Here is a 16,979-nt window from a genome sequence, read left to right as displayed (position 1 = left end):
CAGATTTTCAGACTCAAAAAGCGGAACATCCTATAAGAAGTTACAGTATAGTTATAGTTATGCACTTGTTTGTTGGTGAAATGTCAGAATAAGTTAAATAATAGGTCATCACTCACCATAGGTAACAGAGAGTAGATCATTCCTACTGGTTAAGTATGAATGACTAATAAAAGCGAAGGGGGCACAGTGGTTCAGTGGTAGAGCGTTCACCTCTGGTGCGTGGGGTTCCTAGTTCGATCCCCGGCGAACTAAGGTTGTGGAGGACTACATCGTGTTCGTAGGTTTCTAGTGGTACTCCTGTTTCAGCCCACATTCTCATTCCACCAATTTTTCCATCATCATTCACTCGCCTTAGTCATCGTCTCCCTTAGCCTAAAGAGCATAATCGTGGGACGTTAAAACTGAAACATTTCATTTATTAATAAATCCGGTATTTTTTAAATGCCTCATAAAAAAGACTAATTTTTGTTTTGGAGAAAAACTTGGATGTTCTGAGTTTTGAATAATTTCTCCGGTGACAGATTAAGTAAATTTGGGATTGTGTAGTCCAGGACGTCTGGGAGTCCTAAATATGGCTAGAAAACCAGTCTCCTAAAAAGAAAACATAAAAGTAGAAAAGCAGTACAAGATAAAAATTCTAATTTAATCATTAATTAATATTATATTAAGAGCATATTATGATTCTGTTCTGCATTAGGAGAAAGAGTAAATATAATGGTATATTTAGTGAATCATATGGTAGTCCATACCTTAAGTAATGTGGTAAATTGTGAAATTAACTGCCGTATTGGTTCTTAAGTACGTACTTTTATTTTGATTTCGAATTATGTACAAGGAGCTTTTTCAGCTGTTTAATAGGTTACAGATTGTCACTAGAAACACCTGTGTTAAGATATCATCTCCAAAAGCCTTTTTTAAGAATAATTTTTGTTCGTTTTACAAGTTTTGGAATCTAAGGTTGTATTATAGTGCGTTTAAGAGAAAGATTGCTATGATAACCTTTTGCCACATATTTAGAACTGTCGTTAATATGATTGAAAAGCTATTGTCTTGTTAAATCCACCTTCAAAACAAACAGTACTTATATTGAAGGAAGTTTTGTTCGCATTCGTATACATTATTAACTGTTTTCTATATGATAATGTATGTGCGTACGCATACAAAACAAAGTACATCATATAATTTCTTCTAACGTACTTGCTCAAGCTTTCAGCAAACATACTTATTAAATCACTGTTAGTTTGAGTGTGAGTTTGTAGTTGACAACAAATAATTACTAAAACTTTCACGTAAAATATTGTGACATCAATGTAATATTTCTTTTAGAATCAAAGTCATCTTGTAATAAAATAGATTGTTTTAAAGGTTACACGATGACGTTGCGTTTCTCTTATTTGCACTGTATTTAAGGTTAATGCCTGCCAGTACTGTAAAATATACTTCATAATTTAGTTTTGTTATATTTAAATTTCATTACCACCATTCTTTCAGTTTCCATACATATATACATAAATCACTAAAATTTAGTATCTTAGTGAACAAAATGGGAAATACCAAACACGACTTTGCATATATTTTATTTGACTCATACCGAAATAATCCAGATGATTTAACTCATTCAAATTTTTCGTTAAATTTGAAGAAACATTTTGAGTCTAATTTGAAAATTTATACAAATATAATTTGGTAACATCCTTTATTTGAATTGCTTGTGTTTTGATAAAATGTGTATCATGGTTCAGAACTAATTGATTTAAACACTTTCTTTATTGAACACATGTAATCTTTACAGATAAAATTTGAATCGCTGATTTGAGAAACATCATAAGTCAATAATGTCAATAATGCCGTAAGTCAATGATTCGTAACGTTTCTCAACTCAGGAACACTTGTTGCAGCTCGACATTGCACGAACGATTAGCGTGTCTTCTGACATCACAACACAACGGTGTAGCTATCCTTCAAGAATCAAAGCTGCATGTAAACTCATTTTCGGCATATGGCTAACTTATGACGTTTCTCAAATCAGTCATTCAATTATTCTCATATGCAACTTCTCAGACGATATTATTCTGCTGTCTTATTTGACTAAATCAATTAGCATTATCTAGAAAGTAATATTACAAAGTTTAGTTTCTTAATTATATTACAACGAAGAAATGTGTGTGGATATAGGAATTAATTACATGGACTATATGCGGTGTATTAAAATGGGGGGATTTGGTAAAAGTTTATGCCTATGTTTATAATTGGTGGAGCAAACAACCTATGAACCAAATATCTACAGAAACTGTAAAAGTCTTGTAAGCCCAGTTTACAATCGATATATATATTAGCAACTATAAGATCAACAAGAACTTAAGTTAATATTTTTTCCCTTTTGCGTGTTTCTCCGAAAAGTATTAGAAATGCATGTCGATCAACGCCTAAGAGCTGACAGCACCTATAATTTAAGGAATGGTATCACACATGAGAGATGAAAAATTGATATTTTTCTTTTCTAGCAATGATTAAATGTTATATTATTAAGTAGTAATGTTTCACTATTCTTTTACCATTAATCGTTCGTTAACAGCATTCTGATGAATTTGGTATTTTGCTCCTTTTTTTCTCAATAAAGGAAGAAATTTGTAAACGTTTTTATTGTTGTGTTGTAATTTGTTGCAGAACTTAAAATATTGTTCTCTTTCATCTTGAAGATTTTATTTCTATAAAGAGTAATGTTTTGAGAGTGGTATGTAATGCATGTGAAATTTTATAATAAATTTGTCAGAAATATATTCATAGCTAAGGTGAAAATATCTACTTTAAATGACAATCGTGATAAAAACAACACATCGAAAATTAGTAACTCTAAATTGAGTACTAGATACTATGTTCAGGCTTCTTAAAAATACATCGGTATTTTTCCTACTTAATTACAGCTTGAATGGTTGTAATATGCATAGAACAAATCAGTATCCTACGTAAAAATTAGGAGTAGACCATGTCAACCACTTAAAGAACAAAGACTACTGGGTATGAAACTAAGTGCTTACTTTTCTTCTTTTAACATACACTCATTTACACTTAAATATCAAAATATAGCTTGTAGATTTTTTCTATAACCCGACTTCTTACATACTAGTATTTGAAATTAAATAACTTAGTTATACAGAAAATAAATTATTATATATTCTCGTATTAATTATCCTTCTTAAAACAGGATTATATAGATTTGACAAATTTATTTTTCAATAAAATAATTTATGAAAAGTAATTGATCAAGGACTTGAAGAGAAATAAAAAGAAAAGCATTTCATTTTAAAGTGAAATTAAAAATTGCGAAATGTAATCATCACACATCTAGTTACGGACAATGCATGTATTTTGCATAAAGCATGGTTCCTAACTGAATTTAGAATAATTATAGACTTACATCAAAGTGATCACCAAAAGACGAAGTCAAAATTACAATATTGTTCTTTTAATGTTATCTTCTATGCGTACCTTACATTATATTTTCTGCAGTGTAATATTAACAGAAACAGTTGTTGTCGTAGAATAGAATTAAAAACCATTACAAGGTTATCAGATAAATACAAAAAACTAAAACTAAAGCTGCACAAATTGTGTGTAAGCCTGAAGTATTTTCTACAGTGTACATAAAAGTACTTTCATCTTCTAAGATACTAATGTCATACTAATTTAAATCATTTTAAATTAAACCACAATAGATAATTCCCTGATACAATATTCATTTGAAATACGTTTGTTTTATCGCTTTAAATCTTTATATTTGTTGTACGAGAAATATTAATCTATTATTTGTTCCACCAGCCACTCTTGATTAACGTTTTCATTAGTGTTTGGATTTGTATGTTTATTCTGCAGAAACCGAGCCTTAGAATAATTTTAAAAGTTGGTAACAAAGTTTGGTTATCTGTTGAAAAATTAAGCTTTATTATTTGTCTATAAATAAATATGTTATTTACTAATAATAGGATGTTTGTATTAAAAAATATCTGAACACAATTTAATTTAATTGTGTTCTTTGTTTTGTTTTAGCATCTTTCAATGTTAAAATGCTTTCACCCTATTGCTGTTTCAAAGAAGATTAATGTATTTTACGAAGATACAATTAATTATTACATTCGATTCAAATAACGATATGGTTCTCAAAATGTTCAGACATGAAGGGTAATGATATGTAATGTATATCAGTACAAAATACAACAACAACTAAGCCTGTTGATTTATAGTTCACAAGTAAACTTATAATTGTAAATAATACGTTATCTAAAATGTCAGTTAAAATGTCCTTGAATTAGCACAATCTTGAAATTCTTATTTTCATATTTTAAGCTATATTTTGAGATTTGAAATTATACCTTTCTCAATATGAAGAAAAATAAAAAGTAATATATTTAAGAGAGATATTTGATTCATAGTTCTTTTGCGGACTACAATTTTTGTTATAGTGTAAACACATATTAACTTATGGATTCTTCTCTTTTAGTTTAATAAACTAAATTTCGGATTGACATGGAACTGATTTCATCAAGTACGGTATAAATAGTTCCATAAACTTTTCAGTTAACGAAGAAAGAAAGAAAAACATAAAAATCCTTTTTATAATTACGAATTATGCACATAGTTCAATTTGCATACTTCATGAATTTACTTTCTTTCTTCAGAAAATAAGTTCCAGAGAAACTTCATTTTGTAACAAGTTGAGATATGTAGCATCGATAAATATTGAAATAATCATATATTTTAGTTTATTAGCAAATAAAATGATCAAATATACACATACAAATAATTCTCAAATGTTTGAAACTAAAATCATCTCAAAATACAACCATTTGACACAGATAAGTATACAAAAATGTATATAATAAATATATCATATTTATAACATATAATTAAGCTTTTTTTTTTACTTAAAATACAAACATGGTCTTCAATGTTTTGTAAAACAATACAAAATGTCATAGATACGGAAGAGATTGAAATAAAACTTAAATTTTATTAAAAATTTACGGAAAACTTAAATTTACGGGGCTAAAGATTTTCGGAAATCCTTACTATCCGGTATCTTACATCAACACTGATCTACGGTTGACGCCCGTGGTTACAGCTGAGCCGCTCTTTTGTACAGAGAGTAGATCCACTTCTTTCGCATTCGATCTAACTTAGCATCCAAACCTTCATCATAAGATTCATAGTCCAAATTAACAGGTATCTCATTATTAGCTGAATGATGCTGAAAATAAAGAAAATTCAAAATGAAATTTTCTCGTGTCAAGGTTGAAGTTTAACAGGATTAAATCCAGTTTATAACACATTAGTTATCAACATAACTAAAAATTTCACGAACATATACGATCATTTGTTAACAATGTTTACTGTCACTTAAGATAATGGAAAGAAGCATTCATAAAACTTAAAGTTACAAAAAGGTAAAGTTACAAGAACTTAAAAAATTGTAATAATCTTCATTGAAAAAAACATCATCGATTTATCTGAACTCAATGGGAATATCGAAGAAGAATTATAATCAAACTGTACTAATAAGAAAATAATTTCTGAGTTAGCTAATCGTTTTACTCAGTATGCAACAACTACAGACGGTACCGTTCTTGAATGTCATAAGTAGTTCGGTTCTAAGAAAATATTCTCCGTGTTAGGAGCAGTGTTGCGATATCTATAGAAAGATCAAAAATACTACAAGCAAAATAATTGAACATTTCTCATCAATCTCTTCACTGAATTAAGATTTACACCTGTTTTCTTACTAAATTCAGATGTAGCTCTATACATTATGACTCTGGAACTTCTTACATAAATAAAAACTTTCTGACTAAGCTGATTGAGTGTCTGAGGAACACAACGCTAGGTTGCTGAAACTTACACATTATTTAGTTTTAATAAATAACTTCATTACTCTGATCAGAAAATTTTTATTTATTAAATTCGGACAGTACAACAGCTGCTACTCTGAGTGCATAATCAGAGTGAAGAGTACAGTAATGCTATTGTGAATGTTTTAAAAGATATTGACAATTTTACTGCCAAGCTGATCCATTCTCACCTCAGTGGTCATATCAATAAACAAAACTCGAGTTTTTGGGGAAAATTAAAATCCACATTCGAGCCATGAGACATAGTTACCTCCCTCCCCCCCAAAAAAGTAATAAAATTGAAAATTTTTGCCGTCTCGTCAAGAACGGTTTCCATTTTGGAAGCATACGGCGTGAAGCTAGTTTAGTTCATTAATCCGAATGAATACGTTGAACCAGGTACTACTTGCAAATTATTGGCTTAAATTCTTAATGTGATTATGTTTCTACATATACTTTCTGGTCTTGATAATTTTATTATTTCTTCTTTTTCTTTTTTTGTATTCCTGTATTCTATTTTTCTCAATGGATTGAATGCTAGGTAATGCACATTACAAATATCCCAGGTGTGAGCAATATAGAGCTTCTTTCAATCTCTCGTAGATCCGAGGGTGTCTGCAGGCCACATTTAAGGATCACTAATGTACAGAATTTCATGATTATGTTGTATGGTAAATTCTCATTCACCGCAAAGAATGTTGCAAGCCTTTACCGCCTTTATTTTATTTTATTTTTAATTCAAGGACAAAAATTATACAAAACTTTTAAGACAAGAATGCAACTAAATTTCAGACATTGTTTCCAGCTTAGGCAGATTTTTGACTTTTTGGCCCACCTAAAATCAGCAGGGGAGCAGATAACTGTTCAAGACATATGATTATTTCTTTCAAGATGTGTAGTAAAGGAAAATGATTGTACTGAAGGCCTTCATAAAGTTTTACGTAGCCTTTGTTCATAGCAAATGAACCTAATATCAATTCATTAGCCTGCGTTGGTTCTGTTTTTCAACATTCTATGTGTCTTGGTGAGCTTAATCCAAAAAGGAGCTTTGTTAGTTTCCATTACGTCAGAGTTGTTAGCAAATGTATATGTCAAAAATATCACAAATATGCGACGTAATGACATAGTCGGATTATTATATAAAACACATAATATTGTACGGCTTAGAAATGGAAGAAAATGTAATATAATGTGATAGAAAATAAATACTCATGAGTTTAGTCGTTGTGTCGATGCCTCTTTAGACAGTCATGCTGTGTTTCCGGTGTCTGCGTGCGTGTTCTTTTTTGGGTTCCTCTTGGTGCAACATCCAGCAATAGACCTCCATCATTGTTGTATTCCATCGTCCTTGGTACAGCTGTTCCATTTCCGGGATACTCTGACGGAATTTCTCACCCATCTCTTCACTAACAGCACCAAGATTCTCGGGAAAGTAGTCCAAATTGGAATGTAGGAAATGAACTTTCAAACTCATCGAACAGCCTGACTTTTCGTACTTCTGCAGCGTAATATCAACGATATATTAGAAATTCGGATTCTTGTTGTTGGCCAGAAACTTGGTTACTATGTATTTAAAGGCGACCCAGGCTTTTCTTTCAGCAACCCAAATAAGCAAGATACACTTGTCGCAAGAACGTTGTTATCTGTCTTTTTTGCCTTGCCAACATGAATTCAATACAAATGTAACAAAAGGAAACTGCAGACGTTTTACAGCCTCTTGAATCATGTCGAACACTGTATGTTTACTGCTCTGCCAACATCCTAGAGACCTGCACGGGTCGGGCCTGGCCCGAAGCCCGGCCCGCGGGCTCGGGCCGATTAATTGCAATTCTTTAATAATTATTGACATTCGTTAATCGATAATTAGAATAAAGGCAAACGTTGAAGAAGTGTGCCCGTGAAAAATGTTACAAAATGAAACTTCGAAAATTTATCGGGCCCGGGCCGGGCTTGGGCCAAGAATTTTAAAAAACTTATCGGGCCGGGCCGGGCTCGGGCCGAAAATCTCCAAAACTTTTCGGGCCCGGGCTGGGCCGGGCCTACGTACATTCGGGCTGGATTGGGCTCGGGCCGGAAAATTCGGCCCGTGCAGGTCTATACAACATCCACACTCTTGATCGTGCAAGATACGTACGAACGGTTGCATCAGCACACACCACGTTTAATAATGCAAATGCTGCCATCTGTCAGTTTATGTTTCCAACAATTGTTTTCATCATAAATAAACAGATGGCAGCATTTCCTATGCCCTGACATCTGTCCGTATATCTCATATTTGTGACGTTTTTACACATATAACACATTGTGACATATTTGCAAACAATTCTGACGTGATAGAATGAAACTACGGTCATTTTTGGATTAAACGCACCAAGATACATAGGAATCCATCACCTAATGTTGAAAAACATGACACAACCTAAATAATGCAAGCTTGTGTTATAAAATATTTGGAAAAATGATTACATTTAAGTTACTATTGCCTACCTAGTCTTCAAAATTCTAAAAGCCTATTTGACGAATCGAAAAAAAAGAAAAAAACACGAGTAACGTTCATAAGACTCAAACGGCACAAGATCTAAATGGCATAAAACCTAAGAATATGGTCACCATAAATTTTAGGTTTTTCTGCCGTTTAGGTCTCATGCCCTTCGAATTTAGGTCTTGTGCCTGCTTCATTCACTTGCTTTAGTTCCGAAAGTTGCCACCACCACAGAGAACTGTGATAGTGTAGTTGTTGCCATAATACGAAGCTAATTCCAATGGTAACAGCTATATTAAAGACAGTATTTTTCTGCATGTAGATTATTTTAAAATATAAAATCTATCAATAAAATAAAATTCTCACCAAAAGGAAATACATTTTCATGTGCCAAATTTATTTGACAATGGTTTGTATCCAAGGGCGCCGATTCTGGGTAGGCTGGGGGAGAAAGCTCATGTGGGTCCCCTCATTATATTTATGAATATATAATATTTGGCATAATTTGAGTGCAAATTGTCTTAAAATCCTCATATATGCCTTCTGCATCTGAACGTCCCCCCCCAAAAAAAAATACAGAGAAATCGGCGCCCTTGTCTGTGTCATCAGAAGCAAGCATCTGTTGATCAGAAAAGGAAGTCCTGTACCTAACCTATGTCATGGAAAATATTAACAGTAAATATTATCGTGATATCTTTTAGATGGAATACTACTCTCTTTATTCTAGTATAAACCTGTACCTCCAATTTGACGCCGCAGTGGCTCAGTGGTAGTGTTCATTTAGAATAAGTGGGGTCAATGTTTCGATCCCAACTCGTGTCAAGTGAGCTTTGTAGTGGGCATGGATTTTCTCGAGGTTCTCCCGTTTCCTCCAACTTTCCTGATTCCACCATTTCGTTCATTCTCATCTTCACCGTCTGCTTTACTTTATATGACATAATTGTGGAACGTAAAACTGAAAAAAATATTTCTGTATTTTAGGAACCTCTACCATTTATTAATTGCAAACCATCCTATACAGCTTCACTTTGTTAGGTGGTTCCTCAGTCGGTCTATATAAAGATCTCATCCTAATGTACACTGAAAACGCCAATAAATAAAGAGAAACACGTGTTTTACTCTTAATGGAAGAAAAATCTTAAATTATGGTACCGTAGTTTGAACCACATAATTAATTTAAGTCACAGGCGGATTCAATGGGAGGGTCTTTCTTCCCCTTAAATCCAGTGGCAGAAACCTCGGTGTTGCAAACGATCGGTGAGAAAGAAAATTGAGGATCTTCCACATCATCACCCTCAACGCCTTCCCCAGGAGTCCATCCTGGATTAGCCGATGATTCCAATCATATCGAAAATGACGCAAAAAGGAACTATGAGCAAAGACAGCACTATAAACAGATAAGTCAAGCATAATAGACAGTCATTAAACAGAAAACGTTTTTCAAGAAGTATTAAGCCGTTGGATATTTTATTTTCAGTTAATTGTAATACAGTTACAAGTAAGGTTGTTGGAAATTTCCCCAGCCCAAAATTCCTTGATGTTTTTTGGGGGGTAAATCCGACATAAAAAACCCTCAATTAAAGCCTCTTCTAAAAAAAAAAAAAAAAAAAAAAAAACTCAAAAATATATTTCAAAACTTGGATTGAAATAATAACCTTGATGTGCTTGTACCTAATTATTTTCTTCACTCGTGTTTCTTAGTGCATGTCTATTCTCAGAATTGGTTTAAAATATGTATAGGATCATATAAAAAGCCTCCGCGGTTTTTTGGTACATTTTTGAACATTTTTTAAAAATTAAAAATCAATTTTAATCAACTGCATATTGACCATTATTGTCTATCGAGGGAACCTATCCAAGTGTAACTCTGACTTCGAGTCGAGACTATAGCCGTTGGATACATTGTCCCAAAAGAACATAACACGAAAAGGGATACATCCTCGATCGCAACTGTTGCGAAGATATAAGCGTGAAAAGTTCGAAATTGACATCCATACTATACAGTACAAAGTCAGATTCCGGGTCAGATTTTTCGGAAACGGTCGGGTAAGGAACTCAGCGAATACATATCAAATTTGTGTGGGGAGCCCAGCACCTTTTGAATGAAAAATTTGTGTCCCCGGGCCACTCGCTGGGTCCCAGGCGGGGTCCAACTCAAAATTTGCAAATGGAACCGGGGTTCAAGTAGCATATTGTATAAAAGCTATTGTTAAATAAAAGAAGACAGAACAAATCTCAATTCTCTACGATAACCCTGTGCAAACGGGCAACTGATCAAAATGTCAATACAACCTACATCAGAAAATCTATAGCCCGCTTCTAAATCCGTTAAGTTGCGACAATAACAAAACAGAAAAACATGGTTAAAAGTGCAAGATATTGAAGTAAAGCAAATTGGTGCAGAATCTCTCACAGAGTCGCACAACGGACCTTATCCAAGTATAAGTGTGACTTCGAATTACCAATGGACCAAAGAATAACCATGATCATTGGATTTCGTGTACTAGAATAGAAAGGGTAGATTGTTAATCGCAACCGTCGTGGAAGGTGAGGTCAAAAGGCAACGGTATATGCTTCGCGCATCGGGACCCCAAATTCACAGATTGCACTGTGAAATTTCTATCAGGGGACTTGCTGAACAAGAAACATGATGGTAAAGACGAAAAGGAGTGACTTTGAAACCGTGAGGCAAGTTGGAGAGAAGTGGGGTTGCAGAAAACTGGAATAATGGTGCAGAAATAAAATATATCGGAGGCTGCTTTTGGGAGAGAAACTCTGCAGCAATTTGCTTTACTTCAATATCTTGCACTTTTGAACGTGTTTTTATGTTTTGTTATTGTCGCAACTTAACGGATTTAGAAGCGTGGCCATACATTTTCTGATTGACATTTTGGGGGCCGCGGTGGCTCGGTGTAAGAGCGTTCACCTTTGGTGCTTGGGGTCCTGGGTTCGATCCCAGTCGCCGCCAAGTGAACTTTGTGGTGGACAAACACCGTGTGCGTGGGTTTTCTCGGGTTCTCTCGTTTCCTCTCACTTTCTTCATTCTACAATTTCATTCATTACTCATCATTACCATCTTCTTTAGCCTAACCAGCATAACAGTGGGACGTAAAACTCATTTCATTTCGAAGATTTCATTTCATTTTATTTTTTGTATTAACATTTTGACCAGTTGTCCGTTTGCACAGGGTTATCGTAGAGAATTGAGATTTGTTCTATCTTCTTTTATTTAACAATAGCTTTCATACAATATGCTACTTGAACCTAGGCTCCATTTGCGAATTTTGAGTTGGATCCCGCCTGGAACCCTGCGAGTACCCCGCAGACACAATGTTTTCATTCAAAAGGTGCCTGGATCCCCAGACAAATTTGATATGTATTCGCTGAATTTCTTACCCGACCGTTTCCGAAAATCTGACCCGGAATCTGACTTTGTAATGTATAGTATGAAGCTCAATTTCGAACTTTTCACGCTTATATCTTTGCAACAGTTGCTATCGAGGATGTATCCCTTTTCGTGTTATGTTCTTTTGGGACAAGGTATCCAACGGCCATAGTCTCGACTCGAAGTCAGTGTTAAACTTGGATAGGTTCCCTCGTATAACCTTTTGCCACTTTTCGGGTAGCTTCATAATTCCATCGGTGTAGAACTTCTGTGGTTTATCGTCAAGAAACTTGGCCAAGTGATTTTCAGCGACACTTCGGTCGGCCAATTTTTTTTTACCATCAAAAGAGTCTTGCAGATACCAAAACAAATGGTAGTCTGACGATGCAAGGACTGGGCTATACGGTGGATGCATCAAAACTTTCCAACCAAGTTCCATCAATTAGTTCCGAGTCATCAAAGATGTGTGTGGTTGTGCATTGTCATGATGGAACACAACTCAATAACTGGATTGTCGGCAAACAAGGTTATGTTGAGTGTTTGGTGGGTTTGGAAGGGAATTTTCCATTATGAGCTACTGAAACCTGACGAAACCATCAATTCGGTCCTGTACTGTGCATAACTCGACCGTTTGAATGAAAGCAATCCAGAAAAAGTGACCATAATTAGCCAACAGAAAGGGAGTTGTGTTCCATCTTGACAATGCACGCCCACACACATCTTTGATGACTCGGAACAAATTGATGGAACTTGCTTTGGAAAGTTTTGATGCATCTACCGTAGAGCCCGAATCTTGCACCATATGACTACCATTTGTTTCAGTCTCTGCAAAACTCTCTTAGTGGTAAAAATATTGGCCGACCGAAGCGCCGCTGAAAATCTCTTGGCCAAGTTTCTTGACGATAAACCACAGAAGTTCTACACGGATGGAATCATGAAGTTACCCGAAAAATGGCAAAAGGTCATGGATAATAATGGTCAATATGTACTTGATTAAAATTGAATTTCAATAAAGTTTTTGTTCAAAAATGTACCAAAAAACTGTGGAGACTTTTTATATGACCTTTTATTTACCAATAGATCATCATCAAAACGGAATACCATTGAAAAAAAAAGTTTGCGAATCATGCATAACGAATTTTGTTTGCGCTCGATCAAATTCATTGCAACAGTATTTAACTATAATTTATTATATGAAAATGAAAAGGATTTTGTTTGTAAGATCGCATCATGGGGAATGACTAAACCGTTTGGAATGAATTTTTGAATGTAGTTATCACATACTTCAACCTGGGTTTCTAATCGTGTTACTTTAGAGTCTAATTAAAATGTGTATTCTAAGGGGAAAGGGGAGCGGAGGATTCGAAAAATTAGTATTTCACGATCCTGTCAATTTAGGAAGATGAAGCTTGGTGTATAAACTCATTAAAAATAACTGAACTCTTGTCCCAGCGTTTCTGAGAATTTAAGGGACAAGAAGGAATTTTTTGTAATTTCTTTCCTTACATTGAAAGCGAAGTTGCTTGTTGTTTCTGATCGCATCATGGGAAAAAGGTTAAACTCTTTGAAATGAATATCATATTACTTTAATTCAAGGGTGCATGCTAGAGGAAAGGGAGTTCACAATTTATGTGTGTGTTTTTTTTTTAAATAGTCACAACCCTGCCAAGTTACAAAAAATTAAATTCGGTGTATAAACTTCTCCTTAAAAATAAGTGGGCTCATGTTCCAGCGTTTTTGAACATTTTCATTTTAAAAGGAAAGTGAGATTTTCTATAGTTCTTTTTTGTATTGAAAGCGATGTTGCCTGTTGTTTGTGATCACATCACAGGGAAATTGTTGAACAGTTAGAAATTAATTTTGGAACACAGTATCTACCATGAGTTGTTTTCTTTTATTACGTTACTTTGATTAAAGGGCACATCCTAATGGAAGCAGAGAGAGGCAGTGGCGTAACTAAAGGCTTGGGGGCCTCCCCGCGGACAATGTGGAGTGGGCCCCTTCTCTAGGTCCTACTTCACGATTTGGGGCCCCCTGCAATGCGGGGGCTACGGGGGCCTCATTTACGCCCCTGGAGGAGGTTCAAAATTGCAGTCAAAATTACAGTATCTCATGAACCCGCCAAGTTAGGAAGATGAAACTGGACATATAAACTATTTAATAAAAATAATGGGACACGTCACACCTCATTTTTAAGGGAAGAAAGAGGGCATTTTCTATAATTTCCTTCTTCATATTTAAATCGACACTGCCTGTGTTTATGATCATGTTATGGGAAAATGGCTACACAATTTCAAATTATATTTTGATTCAAGCTGCAATTTCATCATGTATTTTCACTTAAAAGACGCATTCTAAGGAAGGAAGGGATTCAAAGTTTATGTTAAAAATGGAATATCTTATGAAGGTTTCTTTATCATACTCTCTTGATATGCGTACCGTAATGGGGAAAGGAGGCTCAAAGATTTGAACCTAATTCTCCCCATGTGAAGAACGGATGTTTCAGCTGATCTGGAATAAAAAAGTATTGTGAATACATTCCCTTTGTTTTTGTACTACATACTTGCATATTAGTATAAACAAATAATAAAATTTCTTTCTTCATATGTCAGTTAATTACAAATCGAGATCGCTTCACTTAAAAAAGGAAATTACTAAAAATATAGCTATTTTCTCAACACTGACGGCAATCATTATGAAACTCCAGAATTCTTCTTGCGTGTTTGGTGGAGTGTGACGTATAGTACAATTATCGTGTTATAAAGGCTCTTTCATCGTAAAATCTATTGTCAAAAAGCAAATTGGTAATTGAAAATGACATTTGGAGTGAAATGACAATTGGACAATGGACATTTGTTGAAATGAATTTCCAACATTTCAGTTAGTCAAGACAAAATTTTTAAAAAATCCATACAACAATGGCGTTTTGTATTGCAGGCTCCTGAACTTAAGGTACTATCCAGTATTTGCCAGGCATGTTTTGAGGGAAACTAAAAGAATGTCCAATCTGGACGGAACGATACTGTCGTATTACAGAGGTTGTTCAGCCTACGTTTGGCCGATTTGGTTCCTTCCCCCTCCCGGGTAGAATGGACTCACCCGACCTGGCTCGTGGCGTCTTGCAGTGTTGTGCAGTGGCTTCCTGGGAACGGAGTTGTCTTTCAGCGCGGACGACAATAACGCACAAAACAGGACCATTGTTGTGAGTGTTGTGTTAAATTTGTTTCCAAGTGTGTGGGTTTCCGCTCTGTGACCAAAATGCCGCCCAAACTAAGCCGGTTTTGGGAAGGCTATGTTGCGGCTCTTTATGACGAACACTTTAGTCTTTCTGTCATTAGAAAACAGTGCAAGAAGAATGGTTGCATTATCAGTTTAAGTGGAATAAAAAATGTTATTAAAAAGTACAAGGGCAACGAAGCTCCACCATTTGGATCACCAACGAAGTTGCCTAGGAAGCGGCAATGCACCATGGCCACCTCCACCATGCAGAGGAAACTTCGCAAAATGGTAATGCAAGAAAATCCGCCAACACAAAGGTATATGGCTAATCGTCTTGACGTGTCTTTGGGGACTGTAAGCCGGACGTTACACCATCAACTCAAGCTGGAAAAAGTCATGAAAGCTCGCGGCCATCTTCTCACGGATGCCCACCAAAAGAAACGAAAGTGTAACGTCCGGAAGCTGTACGAAGGGCATCTGGCAAAACAAAGGTCGTAACGCTCGATGAAGCATGGATTTACCTTTCGGACTGCGGCAAACCGAGAGCCATTAGGGATGCGCACGAGACGAGTCGAGACGGGATTTTCCTGACAAAATTCGAGTCGAGACACGGCTCTTCCAATAGAAAAATATATATTTTTCGAGTCGAGACATCACTTTTACAACACATTTTCGAGACAAAACAGCCACAAATCTTGTCTCGTGCGCATCCCTAAGAGCCATCATGTACCGAGAGAAAGCCGCCAAGAACTTCGGAAGGTGGATCCGTATCTGTAAAGAATCCTTCCCAAAAGGGTTCATGGTCGTTACTGGCTACTGTTACCGAGGTAAACTGAAGATTCGTAGGGTGGCGAAGAACTGCAAAATAAATTCGCAGTATTTTCAGGAGCAGATCATGCGGTCGATTTACGAGATTCCAACAATGTACGGAGATGACGCCAATCTGGTGCGCATTCACATGGACAAGGTCTCATCACATACCTCACGATCGTCCCTCGCATTCTACAGGGAGATGGAGGATTCAAGTTGTATACAGGTGATACCTTTCAATGAGGTACCTGTTAAATCTCCAGATGCAAGTTCTATGGACTATTATGGATTTGGATTGCTGAAGCGGGCTTTGGGAAAATGGCGTGTGACAACTGTGGAAGGACTTTGGAAAGCTGTGCAAAGGAAATGGGAAACACATCGAGCACTTACGGACCTGGCGCCATGGGTTCTTCTAAATTTTTAGGTAAGTCGAAATTGGCCAAATGTAGACTGAACAACCTCTGTATTTATTGCCTGTATGAAACGTTATATGAGAAATACTTTTTGATAGCATGTGGATGTATTTAAGCTACATCGGATTCCCCTCCCAGTTTTTCATAGAAGCCTATTACAGCGGAAATTACGCTGTCGGGCTATTGCTAGGAACCAAGAGAAACACATTGAGCACTTACGGACCTGGCGCCATGGGTTTTTCTAAATTTTTAGGTAAGTCGAAATTGGCCAAATGTAGACTGAACAACCTCTGTATTTATTGCCTGTACGAAACGTTATATGAGAAATACCTTTTGATAGCGTGTGCATGTATTTAAGCTACATCGTTGCATGTATAAGAAAATGGCGTAAGCATAATACAGCATAATAATGGAACTGACGGTTTTTAAAAGTGTATAGTTTTAATATGGTCAGAGATACAGAAGAAAGAAAAAGAACCTGAATTTTAAAGGAGAACTCAGAAAGTTTATTTGGTCTTACTTACAAGTCATTCTAACTCAGTGTAACTCCACGTGAGCTCTATTTGAAACTCTTACAATATCTAGCCTGAACTCAATCTCTCTCCACGTGTTCTGTAACACCTGAATGTTAGTAAAGCAATCGCATTCCTAATACGGTTCTTCAGTTCATCAAAGTTACGAACCTTTTCACCAGAATGCACAAGGTCTTTCACATACTGCCACAGGAAGAAGTCCAGGGGGGTAACATCAGGAGAGCGTGGTGGCCACCTAATTGGCCCATCCCGGCC

At 35.6% G+C, this 16,979-nt stretch overlaps 1 protein-coding gene across 2 annotated transcripts in view; it reads right to left on the bottom strand.

Annotated features, from left to right (window-relative positions):
• Positions 1-787: 787 nt before the first annotated feature.
• Positions 788-16,979, bottom strand: part of LOC145661357 (carboxypeptidase E-like) — a 262,276-nt gene continuing 246,084 nt past the window's right edge. For both annotated transcript variants that reach the window (XM_081726702.1, XM_081726703.1), the window contains one exon: positions 788-5,245. In XM_081726702.1, the coding sequence (XP_081582828.1) occupies positions 5,114-5,245 (132 nt within the window). In that variant the 3' untranslated portion in view covers positions 788-5,113. The remainder of the gene's footprint in view (positions 5,246-16,979) is intronic.

This window comes from Thermobia domestica, chromosome 1 (assembly GCF_964235325.1).
Source record: "Thermobia domestica chromosome 1, izTheDome1.hap1.1, whole genome shotgun sequence".
Lineage (NCBI taxonomy): Eukaryota > Metazoa > Arthropoda > Insecta > Zygentoma > Lepismatidae > Thermobia > Thermobia domestica.
Note: the sequence above shows the minus strand (reverse complement) of the source record. Positions and strands in the feature narration are given on the sequence as shown.